General features: G+C 40.7%; 1 protein-coding gene across 1 annotated transcript in view; it reads left to right on the forward strand.

The window, feature by feature from the left end:
* The window catches only part of LOC129267820 (uncharacterized), a 72,688-nt gene that overhangs the window by 23,555 nt on the left and 30,146 nt on the right, over window positions 1-18,987 (forward strand). The window contains exons 19-32 of the mRNA XM_064104598.1: window positions 399-707; window positions 1,224-1,526; window positions 2,373-2,687; window positions 4,958-5,326; window positions 8,195-8,524; window positions 8,895-9,242; window positions 9,895-10,224; window positions 10,716-11,063; window positions 13,065-13,394; window positions 15,266-15,613; window positions 15,836-16,180; window positions 16,566-16,874; window positions 17,770-18,072; window positions 18,567-18,884. Of these exons, the coding sequence (XP_063960668.1) occupies window positions 399-707; window positions 1,224-1,526; window positions 2,373-2,687; window positions 4,958-5,326; window positions 8,195-8,524; window positions 8,895-9,242; window positions 9,895-10,224; window positions 10,716-11,063; window positions 13,065-13,394; window positions 15,266-15,613; window positions 15,836-16,180; window positions 16,566-16,874; window positions 17,770-18,072; window positions 18,567-18,884 (4,605 nt within the window). The remainder of the gene's footprint in view (window positions 1-398; window positions 708-1,223; window positions 1,527-2,372; window positions 2,688-4,957; window positions 5,327-8,194; window positions 8,525-8,894; window positions 9,243-9,894; window positions 10,225-10,715; window positions 11,064-13,064; window positions 13,395-15,265; window positions 15,614-15,835; window positions 16,181-16,565; window positions 16,875-17,769; window positions 18,073-18,566; window positions 18,885-18,987) is intronic.

An 18,987-nucleotide genomic window follows, 5' to 3' on the forward strand; every position in this document is an offset into this window, starting at 1 on the left:
TTCTACAGCACTGGCACCCTTTTGCAAGGCATTTAGCTACAACCAGGTGGGTGTTTCATAAAGCTGTTTGTAAAGTTACGCATGACTTTATGCACGACTGGAACATGTTCTTAGGTCATAAATCAATTCCATAGGGATAGCACAAGAAAGGATCACCAGTCGTGTGTGTCATTCCTAACTGACGAACAGCTTTATGAACCACCCACCAGGAGTAATAAATGGGTACATGTACCTGGTAGGAAAATATTCCTTGAACGCTTGAGCACCCAATCAGAGTAGCCAATGCTAAGTCCAGGTCAATAGCACTTTGAAGCATTGTATGTAGTATGTATTTTATCATTAGTATTATTTACTTGTATTTGTTTCCGGTTGTGTTTGTTTTCCTTTGGACTTGGCAGTAAGACTACAGGATGGTGCCCGCCCACTTGAGGGTAGGGCGGAGCTTTACGCCAACAACGCCTGGAACACCATCTGTGATGATGGTTGGGATGTCGACGATGCTGATGTTGTTTGCCAGATGTTAGGATACCCGTCCGCCGAGGCGGCAACTGTGAGAGCAACCTACGGTAGTGGGACCGGGGATATCCTACTGACAGGTGTGGACTGTAACGGCATGGAGAGCAGCATCTTTGAATGTGGTCACAGCGGACTTGACGTACCAAACTGCGACCATTCGGAAGATGCCGGTGTGGTCTGCTCACCAAATGGTCAGTATCGTCAGGACAACTTGTCAAAAGTCTGTGTCGCATATCTTTTAGCAAGAATCTTGAATGAAGGTGCTATGCTTCTTTCCTAGCGGCTTCGCTGGATTTCTCATTGATTTGTCTAAGATAAAAATGTGATTATTGGTATTAACAAAAAGGACTTCTCAGGAACGACATGGCTCTTACTTTTGACATGGTACCTAAATGGATTGGTCTATAGCTCAACTGGTGACACAGCATATCAAACCAAGGCCCTTTGTCAGAAGTCTTTGCTGTGTCTATCCGGCAGGAAACCTGCAAATGGTTTTCGATTGATTACCTATCCTCACATTTCGTCACAGAAAAAATGATGGGTAATGCAGGCAAACCACTCTGAAGAGATGCAAAGTGCCCTCGTAGCCAGATTCCTGCAAAAAAGATGTGGCACAGACTCTTGACAAAGGGCGTTATTACTTATCAACTTGATGTTTGGATGGCCTTTGCCAAACCATTACTTTGTCTTTACTTCTTTCTCTTCAGTTCGTCTTATCAACGGCAGCACTAACCTTGAAGGCTGGCTTGAGTACTACTACAACGGATCCTGGGGGACAATCTGCAATAGCAACTGGGATATCCTGGATGCCAACGTGGTGTGCAGGATGCTTGGTCACAACTTGGCTGTGACATCGGTGAGCCATGACGAGTTCGGTCCAAGCGAAGGACCGATCATTCTGAGTGATGTAGGATGTACAGGACAGGAGATGGACCTGTCGGAATGTCACCATGGGCGGTTCTATCAACACGATTGCACACATCGTGATGATGTGGCAGTTGTTTGCACTGGTAAGCAAGTTTTAGAGCCCCAGTATTCCAAACATGTTCTGGGCTCAGTACTCAGAGGTGCCCATTTTTTTAGACTATGTTTTAACATGTTATGGATTTTTTATGACCCAGTGAGTAAAAATGATGGTATCCTTTTAAATCCTGGGACAATGGAGTATTGTTCATGTGTACTATTCCAAAGCACCAGATTCAAATTAAGAAAGAGTAAACCAGGATTTCATGGAACCCCAGGGCAACCCCAGAGCGAAGTTGGCTCAGTCGGTAACGCGTCTGCCCGTCGAACCAAAGATCGTGGGTTCGAGTCCACCCCGGGCGGATGACTGAAGCCAGTGCGTTGTGTGTAAACGTCTCTCCCATGTTTCATAGATGCAGGCTATGTTACAGTGGAAAACACTCCGTCCCTCGGATAGGACGTTAAATGGAGGCCCCGTGTAGAGGAGAATCACCACCTTTGCACGTTAAGAACCCACTGCACTATTCAAATAAGAGTAGGGGGAAACCCCGGTGTAGTGGTCCACCTGCATTCCCCCAGTTATCGGGAGGAGAGACCTGCGGGTCACAGTTCTGTGTGCGCGCCCTTGTAGGCGACCCAGATTGGCTGGCTCCTCCAATGCGCCTTTGAATGTCTTTGACAGATACATTGCGCTATACAAATGCTGTGCATCATCATCATCATCAAGTAATGCTTTTTTTTTTTTCAATTGTTATTTTTTTGTTAGCCTGAATTGGATTTGATGTCACATTACTTTATCCCCTTATTTTTTATTGGTACATGTAGATAGATACTGGTTTTGTTGTCCGCATGCATATTGTAATGATGCAAAACAAAACAATTTCTTATGACAGATGACGTCGAGGTCCGACTCGTGGGCGGGAGCAGCGACAACGAAGGGCGGGTAGAAGTTAACTTCCAAGGTTCTTGGGGGACAGTTTGCGATGACTATTGGACCATTGACGCTGCTCATGTTGTCTGTCGAATGCTGGGATACCCCGCTGCAGATGGGTACGAACCAGGTGGTTTCTTCGGACCCGGTGAGGGGGCTGTAGTGTTTGATGATGTGCGCTGCATTGGAAACGAGACAAATCTTGCTGATTGTAGGCATCGGGAGACCTTGACCAGTAATTGCGGACATTCTGAGGATGTAGGAGTGATCTGTGCAGGTAAGAGATGCATATATCTCGGCTTGTTCTATCCATCCCTTGGATCGGAACTCGGTCGGTAAAGCATCTGTCGGTCGAACCAAAGATGGTGGGTTCAACTCCACCCTTTGTGGTGGCTGAAGCCCGCATTTTGTTGTAAATATTTCCCTCCCCTGTACCAAAGGGGCAGGCTATGTTACAGTGTAAAATACTCCATCCCTCAGATAGGACGTTAAATGGAGGCCCCGTGTAGAGGAGAGTCATCACTTATGAAAATTAAGAATCCTCTGCTTTATTTGTATAAGAGTATTTATTATAGGGGGAGTCACCGATGTATTAGTCCACCTGCACGTCCCTAATAAGCTATATCGAGAGTAGAGACCGGGGAGTCACAGCGATTCAGTATCTAATTCCGTTTCCAGGCTCATGTTACGCCCAATTGATAATATTGACTTTTTTGATAAACTCTGTTAATCCAAACCTCCTATATGTGGAACCTGTCTGAAATGATTTGTCCGTGTTTTCTCTTTCATATGTAAAGCTAGCTTATTATTTTTATGATCAAGGGGTTGTTTCATAAAGCTGATGCATGTTAACCCTAAATCTCCCGGGGCATTTTTATTCTTGTCATTCCCGGGGGGCATTATGGCCCCCCCTTAAGATCTCAGCCGCGGACTGCGCGATCACAACGAAAATTTGCATGATGGTAGAGAATGACGTAATCTACGCAGTTACGTTGGTAAATTTCACTGAATTCATATATTTTTATTTTATATGAATTAATTATTCTAATTTATTCATGAAATCATACTTTTTGCTCTGATTCACTAAATAAAGCTCCTAGAATGCTATTTTTTGGTGAAAATATTCTTTATAGCATTCCTAACAATTGTGAATAAAAAATTCTGGTACCAAGACCGATTTCTTATGTATTTTATTGTTTTTTTTATTTCTTATGTATTTCTCTGTTTTTTTACTCTTTTTTTTTTTTTTTCGATGGAAATCGTTCCAGACCTAATTCTGATCGTAGACAAGGCAAAATGAATTAAGTTTAATCAGTAAAAGTAGAAATAATGATACATTTATGAATTTTGGCTTATACACAATCTGCATTGAATTTGTACATGAAATCACGTTTATGAGCAATTTGGGGTCTGACACGCACTCACATAATGTTGCATAATGTCGTAACCGCGTACCCGGGCGTCACAAATATGGTCTCAAAATTTGCGCGAGACTTGAAAGTAAAAAGTCAGTGAGCGGCGAGGTCAAAGAATTTTGCGCAGCAGATACATGTATATCGCGAAAATTGTCGAGGGGGGGCCATTATGCCCCCCCCCCCCCCCCCCGGGAGAATTAGGGTTAAATGTAAGAGCGGTTTAAAGAGGGACTGGTGATCCTTTCTTGTTGTAAATGCTATTGACCCTTAAATGTTCATTGGTGATTATTTAGAGTGTAAGAAAGGTTCATCAGTCGTTCTTTTAGTCGCTCTTAACTTACAAACAGCTTTATGAAACACCCAACCGGGTCCTGTATCACAATGGTTAGTGATTCATTGTACGATCGATTTTTATGATTAATTGTATATTGTTGTAATACAATCAATCATAGAAAAAAAAATTACGATCATTGCTATGCTTTGTGTTACTGGCCTCTGGAGAGAAATAGAGGCCTGACATGGAAAAGAAATGATTATTTCATCGAATTGCCTATAAAGAGTACTATAAATTAAATGCAATCCATAGACAGACATTGCAATTAATAGAATTTGTTTCACATTGTTTTAGTAAGGTATATGTAGCCTAGTAAAGTGTAATAATCCTCTTTTTCTTAAATTTCCTGCGTGCAGCCTTTCATTGCATTTTGTTCTGATTCCCATTTTTTTTCTACTTTAGAGAAATATGAGGATTAGAAGAAGTAAGTTGCTAAGTTGGATTCCGGTTGATAGGAAATTTGTTTGTTAATCTGCTTTAATGAAAAAAGTTTTTATCTTGCAGTCTTGCATTCAGTTGTAAGCTAGTGCTAAAAACTAATGCTCTGTTTACCAAGCATCTGGGGATCGAAAAATCATGGTTTTATACAAATTAATATTTGATCAAAAAGGGAGGGTGACCAGTGGGTAATGGGTATTTTCTTAGCTTTCCTTGCACACTCACATAGGTGCAGCTATCATAATAAGAATGCTACATTTATACAGTTCACAAATCCTGAAAGATTGAGCCTTTTTCAGCTTTCAGTGTCCTGCCAGATCTGTAGTCTTAGTAGGAGCCGTCCTTTTTTATTTCCTCTAGATATAACTGGGACAGAAGCCGCTACCGCAACAACCCCCATGCCCAGGCCAATCGTTGACTTGCAGGTGCGCCTTGCCGGTGGCAGCAACAATCGAGAAGGGCGTGTTGAGGTGTTCTACAACGGTTCTTGGGGAACCGTCTGTGATGACCTCTGGGATATCAACGATGGCGCTGTTGTTTGTCGAATGCTGGGGCTTGGAAGGGCCATGTGGACGTACGGCTCCGGTCAGTTTGGTTCTGGTGAGGGGCCTATTTTCCTGGACGATGTGCAGTGCCTTGGAACGGAGGAGAATCTCGGAGAATGCCAGCATGACGGGTTCTTGGTCAATAACTGCCAACACACCGAAGATGCTGGAGTGCAATGTAATGGTGAGTGTGAAGGTCCTAATACAGTGGTAATCTTTCTTTTCATTGATATCTGTTAGGACACACAGATTACGGAATCTGTGTTTACGATTGTTTCATAATTTGCTTTTGAAATGTCTGTCTTAAAGAAAAATGTGGCTACATGTATATGACTCCAATTACTTTGGCATCATGCAGAGCATATAAAAAATATCCCAAATCTAGAAAAAAAGGTCAATTTAGAAAAAAATAATTTGCTTCCTTTTGACAGTGGACAGCAGTGTTCCACTAATTAGACACACGGATTACGGAATCTGTGTTTACGATTGTTTCATACTTGCAGTCAGAAGTGTTCATATCCTCGCAATTATGCTATCATGTCCACTATCAACAGTCATATGCATATATATTACATGCCTTTTAAGGTATAGTTTTGACACTTAAACTAGGAGTGGGCTATACATGGGTCAAAAATACTTTTTTTGTCAATTTAATATGGCAACAGTTTTTATCGATTCCTTGTAATACATCTCAACATGAAATGACGATATTTTTTGTCTCGGGTCCGAGAAAAAAGTGTGCCTGGCAAAAATCCAAAATGGCCGCCAAAACCCCCCAAATCATAGTTTTGGCCACAACTTCTTTATTTGGTGGTCGTTTTCTCTGGTTTTGGTGTCTATTCATGTTTTTGGGGGGCAGGCAATCTGTTTTACCTGAAATTATTACTTAAAAACCATTATTTGTAGAGTTAAAGGGATATTTTACCTTTAAATTTACAAATTTTTTGACCGCTTTTTTCAGCCAAAAAGTAGGTTTCATCGTCTTGTGGTTCTTAGAAATTTAGACGATGCGAGCTCCACAATTGCAAGTAGTTTCATATAGCTATATTGCTCTTATTCCTCTACTTTGGGTTCTACGGATATTTTCGAAATCTTATCTTATTAAATGAAAAAATGTTATTTTTATCCATAGGGGTCATACAGTATACAATGTATTGTACATACTGCACTGCATACATGTATGTCCATGCATTGACCACCATGGCAAGGTCTACAGGTATATCTATATAAACTATAGTGTCATAGAAATGACCTCTTGAATTAGATGCATCAGAAATTGAAGATAATGTATGTTTTGTCTCAGAAATTGAAGACATGTATGGTCAAATATGCTCATTCAGGGGGAGAGGGGAAAACATCATTATAGTCAACCCCATATTATGGCATTGACACTGGCTATTCTGCTACCATTTTATTACCTTTGCCATTCAATTGTAACTTGCATGGAATCCTTGATTCTGATTGGCCGTTGATCAGCGTTACCATGGTAGTTAACTGACAACATAAACATAGGGTTAGACACAACCAGGTAAAAACAAGCCTCCAAATGAAGAAGATACATGTATGGCTAAAGATGTGATGTGCGTACATGTACATGATGTTTACACTGTATGCGCAATTTATGTTTATCATCGGGTTACATATTTCCATCATGTATATCAGCTACATGTAACAAGCAATCAAATTCACAAGTCACAATCTAATTCTAAACCTCAGGAGCTCACTTTTATGACACTATAGTTTATATACAGGACTTGCTATATGTCATGGTGGTCAATGCATGGATATATGCATGGTAGTATGTACAGTACATTGTATACCATGTACAACCCCTATGGACAAATGACATAATTTTCTTTTATTTGATAAGATATATTTCGCAAATATCCGTCAACCCCAATTTAAAGATACATGTATAAAAGCTCTATATCTATATGAAGCTGCTTACTACTGGTCAACTGGTATCTAATATCCAAGAACCATGGGACAATGAAACCCAATTTTTGGCTGAAAAAGGGGTCTAAAAATTTGTAAATTTAAGTAAAATCACCTTATAATTCTACAAATAATGGTTTAAAAGTACTAATTTTAGGAAAAACAAATTGCATGCCCCCCAAAGCATATGAATAGACACCAAAACCAGAGAAAAAGACCACCAAATCAAGAAGTTGTGGCCAAAACTGTAATTTTGGGGGGTTTTGGCGGCCATTTTGGATTTTGGCCCGGCACACTTTTTTCTCGAACCCGAGACAAAAAATATTATCATTTCATGTTGAGATAAGGTAAAAGGAATACAAAAAAACCCAAAATCACCCATTTATAGCCCACTCCTACTTAAACACTCTTGCCATGCTCTGATGTACCTTTTCAAGTGATCAGTGCCCTTGTAGGCTTCAGTATTTGATTTTACATGTAGACCACAGACTCAGAGATCGAGTTCAAGACTCGGATACCCATCACTTGTTGGCACTTTGTATTAATACCTCAATTGGGAAAACAATCTATTTAAGTCACCACTGGAATTGAAAACTTCCATAAAATCTCTTGGTCCTGTTTCATAAAATCTAAGTTAATAACCATTGCTCAATATATGTAACAAATTTACTATCAGCCAGTCAGATTGGAGGATTGCAGAAGCTTAAACAGTTATTGCAAAATTGTGGTTTTAACAAGTTTTATTAAATGAGCCGCTCATTGGTGTTTCCTGCAACTTTCTTTTTGTGGCAGTGGTGGGATACTAGCCAATGGGTAAAGTACAGAGGAAGAGATATCACTTTATATATGTGTATGAGGACAGTCTGTACATCACCAAAACACTGTGTGGCATTTCAGGAACTACAAGTGCATCAATGCCTTTTCTATTCTTGTTTCGAACACTGGATTTAGTGGTCACAAGTTCAAAGGTCAGAAAAGTCATCTGAAAATGTAAAATAAGTAGTTGTGTTATATATTTCTGATCTGAGAGATGAGGGCAGCATAAACTTTGACCATGCAGAGTAAAGATTCCATCTAGTGCTCAATATTCTATTCTTGTTTTTTTAATTTGTATCAGCACCTGAACCAAGTGGACCCCTTGAAGTGCGACTGGTAGATGGAGCAAATGAAATGGAGGGCAGGGTAGAAGTCCTCTACAACAACTCCTGGGGCACTATCTGTGACGACCAATGGGGAATCAGCGATGCAGAAGTCGTCTGTCGGATGCTTGGTTTTGTAAGGGCAGTCAGAGCTTCAACTGGTGCTGAGTTTGGCCAAGGGAACGGCTCAATTGTTCTGGATGATGTGGCCTGCCATGGACATGAGATGAGTCTTCTAGATTGCCAGAGAAGGGATTTCTTGGATCAGAACTGTGGCCATCATGAAGATGCTGGGGTTGTGTGTTCAAGTGAGTCTTCTGTGAAAGTTTTGACGTATATTGGTCAGTTTCCCAACTTCCTCTGAAAAGGCATTCATTGTTGAGAGAAATGCATACCTTTTCATTTTTTCTTTAGTGAGTTGTTGTTAGCTTTATTGTCTAAAATAATGAATATGGTCACCATAAGCTATCTGTAAAGAAAATTAGTAGTATATGGCACGTTGTTGTCTTACTGCAGGTAGGAACAATCATTATTATCACTATATTCCATCATGTTTGGTCAGCATTTCAAATCTCTCTTGAGTAGAGACATGCTGAATCAACTTGCCTTCTTCAGAGCAGAATTCTGAATTTATCTTCATTCATTTGGTACTATCTTGTCATTACGGTAATTATACAGATTTGAATGTTACTGAACCCCCAACCACCATTACACATTTTGAGGCAAGGCTTGTTGGCGGAGACACAGAGCGCGAAGGACGTGTAGAGGTCTTCTATAATGGCTCTTGGGGAACCGTCTGCGATGATCTATGGGATATGAACGATGCTGTAGTTGCCTGCAGGATGCTCGGATTGGGCCCTGCTCTCCGTGCGTACACCTCTACAGAGTTTGGTGCTGGTGAAGGACCGATTGTCCTGGACAATCTGGAGTGTCTAGGAACAGAGGAGAATCTTGGAGAATGCCAGCATAATGGTCTGTTGGTCAACAATTGCCAACATTCTGAAGATGCAGGCGTGCGTTGTGCTGGTAGGTATTTGAATTGATAATGTAACAAGACCGTTCCCTTGGCCACCAGGTTTTGCAGAATCCTGGGAAGACCTAATGGACGTATCGGGTCTCCTGACTTTGTCTTCACTGATAATATGGAGATTTATTCTGCCATCCACTGATGATAGGAAGCAACTCTGTGGAATGAGTCTCTCAGTGAATAGGGAAAACGTGTCATTGTTTCATGTTGAAATAATATAGAGTACTTTGCTTTTAAAATGTCTATCTTTCAGAAAAATGTGGCTATATTACTCCAATTTTTTGGCATCATGCAGAGCATATGAAAAATATCCCAAATCTAGAAAAGAAAGGTCAATTATAAAAAATTATTTGCTTCCTTTTGATTGTGGTCAGCAGTTTCCACTAATAAGAAAGTCTCAGGACTGTTAATAAAATGGTCAAGACAAAAAATGCCTGACAGTACTACCCCAACTGTTAATAGTTACTCCTAATAACTCTAGCATACATGCTTTTAGTGCAGTTTCCTTAGCGTTATCTACATTAGCCTATCTTTGTCTTTAGGATCACATTAACCTGGTCATAGAGCTTCAGAGGTTGAAGGAAATGGTAGAGCCTCTTTAGTTTGTACTAACCCTCTCCATGTATGCATTTGAAACCTTAAATCGTGTAGCTCCTGAACCATCCGAGCCACTCCAGGTCCGTCTAGTTGATGGTGCCAACGAACTGGAGGGCAGGGTAGAAGTCCTCTACAACAACTCCTGGGGCACCATCTGTGACGACCAATGGGGAATCAGCGATGCAGAAGTCGTTTGTCGGATGCTTGGTTTTGTAAGGGCAGTCAGAGCTTCGAGTGGTGCCGAGTTTGGCCAAGGAAACGGCTCGATTGTCCTGGATGATGTGGCCTGCCATGGACATGAGACGAGTCTTCTAGACTGTCAGCGAAGCTACTTCTTGGAACAGAACTGCGGCCATCAGGAGGATGCAGGAGCAGTATGTTCAAGTGAGTAATGAGACAGTTTCTGTTGTCCATATAAGGAAATTTGTATATGTCTGTATTTTCTTCATTATTGTACACCATCTGAAGTGTTGTAGTTTTGACAATCTCATTGTAATCGAATGGTAAAATCTCACTAGCTTCTTTTAATGAAAATCGACCTCCTATACTTTTTAGAAAGCTGGGTTTAGGTGAGGATAGGATAATGATAATTAATACTAATAATGATAAGAATCAAGATAAAATAGGATATTTGTATATTGCACATATCCACCTTGTCCTATATTACCCAGGCATACAGCTTGGTTACTGATTCCAGTGCTCGCAGCTTTTTGAGGAATTACTTCCTGCAGGTACCTGTATCACTTTATTTTGTATATAAAACCCAATGATTTATCCCCCAGAAATTAAATATACAAGATCTAAACAACCCAACGGCAATTTTCATATACGTGTTAGGATTTAAATCCCTGACACTATTCTGTGATTATTTGTAGATTCCAATGCTACCGAACCTCCACCTACCATCATACAGTTTGATGCAAGGCTTGTTGGCGGAGACACAGAGCGGGAAGGACGTGTAGAGGTCTTCTATAATAGGTCTTGGGGAACGGTCTGCGATGATTTGTGGGATATGAATGATGCTCTTGTTGTATGTAGGATGGTTGGTTTTGGTCGTGCCATGAGGGCATACAGCGCTGCTGAGTTCGGGCCCGGAGAGGGACCGATTGTCTTGGACAATCTGGAATGCCTTGGAACAGAGGAGAATCTTGGAGAATGCCAGCATAGTGGATTATTGATTAACAACTGTCAACATTCTGAAGATGCGGGAGTGCAATGTGCTGGTATGTATGAAGAACTATAGACTGTTGTAGCAACTTTCCCATGACATATATGTTGGTTACCAGGATTTACTTTTTTACATCATGTCCATCCTATGTTAACCCTAACTCTCCCGGGGTATTTTGATTCTTGTCCTTCCCGGGGGGGGGCCATTATGGCCCCCCCTTAAGATCTCGGCCGCCGATCGCGCGAGCGACGCAAAAATTTGCACGCTGGTAGTGTGCGATGTAATCTACAAGGCTGTATGGTAAAATTTTCCAAAATAATGAGATTTTATTTTATATGAATTAATTATGCAAATTTATGCATAAATCATACTTTTTGCTCTAATTCACTAAATAAAGCTTCTAGAATGCTAATTTTTGGTAAAAATATTCTTTGTAGCATTCTTAACAATCGCAATTAAAAAAACTTCAGTTTGGAAATTAATTTCTTATGTATTTTATTGTTTTATGAATTTCTTATGTATTTCTTTGTTTTTTTACTTTTTGTTTTTTATTGTTTTTTCAATGGAAATTGTTCCAGACTTAATTCTGATCATAAACAAGGCAAAATTAATTAAGTTTAATCAGTAAAAGTAGAAATAATGATACATTTATGAATTTTGGCTAAATACACAATTTGCATTTGATTTGTAAATGAAATCACGTTTATGAGCAATTTTGGGTCTGACATGCACTTACATAATGTTGCGTAATGTCGTAACCGTGTACTCGGGCGTCACAAATTTGGGCTCAAAATTTGCGCGAGACTTGAAAGTAAAAAGTCAGTGAGCGGCGAGGTCAAAAAATTTTGCGCAGCAGATATATCGCGAAAATTGTCGAGGGGGGGGCCATAATGGCCCCCCCCCCGGGAGAATTAGGGTTAAAGGCATTTAGTAATAAGGTAAAGACCAAGCTATAGTCCCATTAAGAATGTCAGTCTTTGATTAGGAATTAGATTACTATACTTAAGTGTACCTAAACAAACACGTTCTTGTATAATTTTCAGCTCAAAAGTTTGCTTGACTTAAGGACGTTCCACAGTTATGTTTGTGCGCATTATGATCTGCGCATAGTTTACACTCTGCGCGCTGACGTCACAATGGATGAACAGGTGATTAATTAGCTGCGGGTATGAGCTGATTTTTCTCATCTTCTGCACTTTAACTGCAAATCCGATACGTTATTTCATGAAGCTAAAAAATTGAATTATTCCATGGACCATTAAAAAAGAATTCTCTACAATTTCAAAATACTTTACTCTGCAGTGCTGCCAAGAATCACGAATATTACCCCGAGTTTGAATAAATGGTAGAGTGGTTTTGATTTTTTCTTTACATAGATACAAGGCATTCGGCGCATTTTTGGTGTTTTAAAAAGCACATTTGCTCTAATAAAAATGCTGATAGTTTAAAAACAAGCACATGAACCCCTATTTTTTAATGTTTGTACCTCTTAGGTATACCCTCCTCTACAACTCTGCAAATTTTGGTGAAAATGACATGGATTTTAAATAAAGTGCAGCATTTGTTGTACGTTTGTAGTTTGTGGCTGAAATTTTACATTTTTTAGATTGGGATTTTGTTATCTTTTACGCCATTTTAAAGAACTGACAGTGCTGTTAAACTTAAAATTGCAAACAAATGTTCTAACAATACAATTATTAACTCTCTCGCGAAATTTGATGACTTTTTCATGTATTTTGACTGAGTAATATAGGTTTAAACTCATTGTAGTAAACTTGGGCGGTCTAAAAATGCCAAATTCTTTTGAATGCGCAATTCTAAAGAACATCAATTTGGGTGAACTTTGAAGCTCTATAGCAAAAAATCAAGCACATGGACCTATGTTAATTTTTGCATATTTCGAATATTAAGGTTCTTAATTATCTATGTGCAAAGTTTGGTGAAAATGACATGGATTTCACTTTAACTGTGGAACGTCCTTAAGTGTTAACTGTCTTTAACTTCACTAATCCTTTGACAGTCATCACATACCTTTTTTTTCTGACACGCCTGACAGGCCCAGAACCAACCGAACCTCTCCAGATACGTCTAGTAGATGGAGCCAATGAAATGGAAGGTCGAGTCGAAATCCTCTACAACAACACCTGGGGAACCATCTGCGATGACCTTTGGGACATCAATGATGGCAACGTTGTCTGCAGGATGTTGAACTACACCAAGGCTGTCAGTGCACCCAGAGGAGCAGAGTTCGGTGAGGGTGAAGGCCCCATCTTCTTGGATAACATAGAATGTCAAGGAGATGAAGCAAGTCTCCTAGATTGTCAACGGCTTGGTTTCCTGGACCAGAACTGTGGCCATTCGGAGGATGCAGGAGTGGTCTGCACAAGTGAGTTACTCTTCAGGCATGCACAAGAATGGGCGACAAGACCTTCTGTTCTAGATTATTGGGAATATCTTATGTATTTTTGTCCAATGACTACATAATCCATTGACCAGTGTCCTGTGGTTATGTGACAGTGTCACAATCCAAGCTCTTTTTCTTGAAAAAGAAGTTGAGACCCTACACCATGTCAGATAGATGCCTACTCCTTTGGATGTAATGTAGCTATGTTATTTCGTTCCGCCTGAATATTATTTTGTCGTCCCAGCAGCTATATAGAGATTGAAAGACACGCCAAATTCTTGGATTCTGGACCAGCAGTACCGCAAAAGTTTGTAATAATTAATATGTGTTTTACAGGGATGCCACTTTGCCGTATTTATATGGAATTCCTGCTTTTTTCCTGCTATCTGTCTTATTTTCGTATTTCCGACTTTTCCTCCTTTTTTTCCCCCTATCTCTCCCGATTGCGATGCATGTCTATCGACCGAGTGAGAGATATTTCCCTGAGATATTTGCTTTTATACAGTACATGATTTATAAACGCGCGCACTGCCTACTACGTTCATTGAGTTATGCTTTTATCAAGGCTTTCTGATTAGAATTATCGATATCCTGGCCAATCAATGCGAGCAACAAGTTCCGAACGCACGCACATAGACAAGCGCAAAGTAGCGGCACGAATCGCAGTATAATAGCGACTGGTAAATACGTCTGTAAAGATGATGACGTCATCCAAGATGGCAACTTACGATGACCAACGAACGAATCGAGGATGACTAAGTTTTGATCATCATTTGAAAGGAATTAGCGGTAACTGCGGACTAAGGTACGATGTTTCTGAATTTTATATATTTTCTATATAGTTTGGATGTAATTATTTTTTTATAATGTGACATTTTATGTACCAAAAACGATCCGAAAATCGGGTTTCCGCCGAATGTTAGATCTAACGTTACTGCTGCATGCTGATATGGAACCCAGGGAGCTTGGGTTACGTATCAGCTAGCCCTGGGTTAGCTGATACGTTGTCTTTATGTACGGGCCAACAACTCTTCAGTCTATGTATTGATGAGTGGAGCCAACGCGGTTCAGCTGAACAACCAAAATACAGAGACTGAAGCTTTTGGTTTAGCGTTCTATGAGAAACACACAACTAACTACCGTCAGTTTTTCAAACCTAATTGACTTCAAAGTCATCGATCACAACAAGGTAAGAAGCCACTTGGTCCTCCTCCCCTCCCCTAAATTTGAGGTTGGGGGGACCCCCCCCCCCTCATAATTTTATTTTTTTATTTTTTTATTTTTTTGCTTGTCCAATTTTTTACCTGTGACATGTGTCCATCCCAAAATTAAAGGTGGACCCCCAAAAAAAAATTTTCTTGGACACTATCCCGGCCCGCGATAAGTTTCAGTATTTTTGGAGGACACCTAGTGGCATCCCTGGTTTTATAAGAGGCTGTGTGCATACAATGTTGCTAAAAAGTTAGTGAACCCCACAAGTAAATGAACATATTTATAAGTGTTCAGGTTCTGCGATCTTTTAAATTTAAAATTGTGTAATCAGGTGATAAAATTTTGCATTCAATGAAGTTTGTTTCTCTGGGCTAGCTGGACACAGTAGTGTTGTTGTCAACACCCAAAACTCAGCATGAAGGAATGCATTTTCTGGTGGGGTTCCCGAACTATTAAGCACAACAGTATGTCTGCATGTAAACTTATTTAACACCATTTGAATTCAATATAAAACACATTTTCCGTTGATCTTACATGGTTCAAGTTAATCTGGGGCATGGCTCAGGCATATAACTCATAAGATACAGAAAAATAAACCCTGGTGACTTACATAAAGCTTTCACTCTTCAATAATCCTTTAGATACAAGTGCTACCGAAGCTCCACCTACATCAATGCCTGTAGTCGACCTCCAGGTGAGACTCGTTGGTGGCACAACCGACCTTGAGGGACGGGTAGAGGTGTATTTCGATGGCACTTGGGGCACAATATGTGATGACCAATGGGACACGCTTGATGGCCATGTTGTATGCAGGATGCTCGGCCTGGGCACGGCTCGGTCAGCCCAAGGCTATGGAGCCGGTGAAGGACCCATCCTCCTAGACAATGTACAATGCCAGGGGACAGAAGACAACCTTGGGGGATGCCAACATCAAGGATTGTTCAATCATAACTGCGGCCATGCGGAAGATGCTGGTGTCAGATGTTCAGGTCAGTGAATCTACATTAATGCCTTCAGCAATTAATGTATTTTTTCTTTGGAAAATCAAAAGTATGTGCCAGTTTTCTCATTCATTTCTGGACCATATAAAGGTCTATACTCTCCAAAAGCTTTGATGTGAAGAATATCAATACAAAGGAGATCATCCTTCCTTATTGAAATTCACAAGCAGAGCTAAATTTTATCTGTACTATTTTTTTTTTCATCTATAGGGAATGCCACCCAGGAATCCCTCAGAAGTCTGCGAGTTAGATTGGTGGACGGGACCACACCCAGTGAAGGTCGCGTTGAGGTCTTACATGAGGGCAACTGGAGCACCATCTGCGATGATTACTGGGATCTACCTGATGCTCATGTTGTCTGTCGAATGCTGGGCTACCCTGGAGCAGAAAGCGCCCTCTCGAGTGGGTTCTTTGGACAGGGTGAAGACAGGATTCTTCTGGACGATTTGGAATGCTTCGGTAACGAGACGAGCCTTGAGGATTGCCAGTATCCAGGATTCTACCAGCATAATTGTCAACATTATGAAGATGCAGCTGTGGTCTGTAGGCCCAAAGGTAATTCATCCTCAACTGGAAGCACAATCTCAAAAGTTGATTTTCCAATTAAATTGTATTTTTCATTGCACCTAATGATCAATGCAATCATTGTATCAGTCAGTAATATGATCAATCAATAAAACCTTTTTGTACATGGCCATGAGCAATATATTCAAAATAAGAAAACTATGTTAGAGCTCTATGAGATATAACTTAATCTGCAATCTTGAAGCAATATTATTTTTCTCAAATTAAAGGGGAAGAAAGAAAACTTGTATAGTTTTATGTCAGGTACTAGGGAACGCTTGGTGCATTTGAGCAACTTTCATCCCAAAATGATCATGGAATCATTTTGCCAATTATTGGGTAAGATTTTCACGAAGTTCTCTGCACACTTTGCCAGTGCGACTGACCGGAGGAGGCAACTACCGCCAGGGTCGTGTCGAGATCTACTATGACAACACCTGGAGCACTGTTTGCGATGACTCCTGGGACCTCAATGATGCCAATGTTGTATGTCGGATGCTTGGCCATGCGGAGGCGGAAGCGTACCGGACATTGTCGTTCTTTGGTCAAGGAGTAGGAGAGATTATCCTGGATGATTTGGAGTGTTCGGGAACTGAAAGGGACATCTTGGACTGTCAGCATGCAGGACTGTTCAACAACAACTGTGGACATTCAGAGGATGCTGGTGCTGTCTGCTCACAAAGAGGTATATTTCTGTTGTGTTGACCATACTAAAGGTGGAAGGGGACTATTGATAGTGCAGAGTAATTGAGCATGCATACTATCAAAGAATGCTCATGGCTCTAGTCCTTATAATAAGGGTGTGAGAGTTCAGATTCTTATCTGATTTCAGAATTTTTTTTTTTTTCAGCTTAATTTCAGCTTATTTTTGGCCTTCCTCTGTACAAAAAGTATGGGAGCTCTTTCTATTTCAGACTTTTTCAACACTCTTCAGCTTTTTTCAGATCTTTTTATTTGTGACCACTCACACCCCTGTTATAATATGCACTTGAATTTTGCCGGCCACTGATGCATTCCCTCCTGTGCCACATTAATTTCAGGGTCCAATCCTACAAGGGGTTTTGCATGGACTATGTTGATTCATCCCACAATAGCTTTTGATTGGTTTATCGTAAAGAAATGCTTTGTTTATACAATGCACTGCACACATCACTATTGTATACATGTAGGTGTTAGTACGATGCACTATTTGGGCGATGTGAATGAAACATGTCTTGATTCGAAGTTGGCAGTCCACTGTATGGTACTCTCGTCGAACACAGTGGGCAAAGAGTTAATGCATATTTCAAGAAAGGATCAAATAGTCTTCCCTGGGTGTCAGAGTCATGCTTGTTACCATTTTATTTCTGTTTATTCTACACAATTATTCTGTACCAAAATTTAGGCAGACTTTGCTGAGTCTAAAGCATCAAGAGTGATTTTTTTTTTTAATCTGAGGAATATCTAAAGAACTGTTATAAACACTGGCAGGGGAATGGTACTTGTACATTATGTGCATCCATATCGTGACATTTCTTTTCCAACTTGTACTGGAAGGTGGTGCTCTCCAAAGCATAAAAATTTAACGTTATTCCCTACAGTACGCCTGGCTGATGGGGGTATCCCCAGCGAAGGAAGGGTTGAGTTCTACAGCAACGGAACCTGGGGTACAGTTTGTGATGACGCCTGGGACATCGAGGATGCCACAGTGGTCTGTCGCATGCTGGGGTACCACAAGGCTGCATCCGCTCCCCTTGGGGCGTTTTTCGGTCCTGGTCAGGGAGAGATCCTGTTTGATGAGGTAGGCTGTACTGGAACTGAGAGTGGATTGATGGAATGTTCTCATCGCGGACTCGGCGTAAATAACTGCGGGCATGGGGAAGATGCTGGTGTTATCTGTGCAAGTGAGTTGTCATTTTGTCCAAGTTAATTGTACGAGTTTATTTCACATTGTAATTGGCTGTTTTGTTATGGGACTTTTTAATGGGTATTTCCTCAATCTGACAACATGCAGTGCACTTTCTTTGTGACTTGTGTTGTCTTCCATATACATTAGGCAGAGGATGATGGCAATGATGGTGGTGACGAAGACATCAAATTCTTGTAAAAGTTGAAATGCTAATTTTTTCAGAACATTGACCAGGAACATGCATATCTACGGGAAGGGACAAAATGGGGCATGTGTACCCCCTCCCCTTTCTCGTCAGAAAAAATATTAATGTTTTCTGTTTTCTCGCCACAAAATTTTTCAAATTATGATGAGCTCTAGCATTAGATATGCTTGGAGGAATATATTTTCCCCTCCCCATTCGGTAGATCATGTTTCTGTTCATTTGTTTAGTCCAATTTAGGTCATTTTCACTTTAATTAGTTGGTCGTATTTTTTTTTTTTTTGCAGATGAGCTTGATGTCAGACTGGTTGACGGTGAGAATGACAACGAGGGGCGTGTCGAAGTCCTTTACAACGGTGCCTGGGGAACCGTGTGTGATGACTCATGGGATATGAATGATGCGCACGTCGTCTGTCGTCAACTCGGCTACCCCGGAGCAGAGGAATCGTACGGTTATGCTCACTACGGCGCTGGGGATGGCCAGATTGTTCTGGACGATGTAGAATGCATTGGCAACGAGACAAATATAGCGTTCTGCCGTCATCGGGACATCGCGAGCAGCAATTGCGGACATCATGAAGATGCTGGAGTGCTTTGTGCTGAAGGTATGGCTCTCAATTGATCTAAAATGATCTGGAGGCATTGGCCCGAATTTACAAAGGTGGTTTTGAAAACCCACGGTTGAATCCATGGTTTATGCAGATTTCC

Source organism: Lytechinus pictus, chromosome 9 (assembly GCF_037042905.1).
Source record: "Lytechinus pictus isolate F3 Inbred chromosome 9, Lp3.0, whole genome shotgun sequence".
Lineage (NCBI taxonomy): Eukaryota > Metazoa > Echinodermata > Echinoidea > Temnopleuroida > Toxopneustidae > Lytechinus > Lytechinus pictus.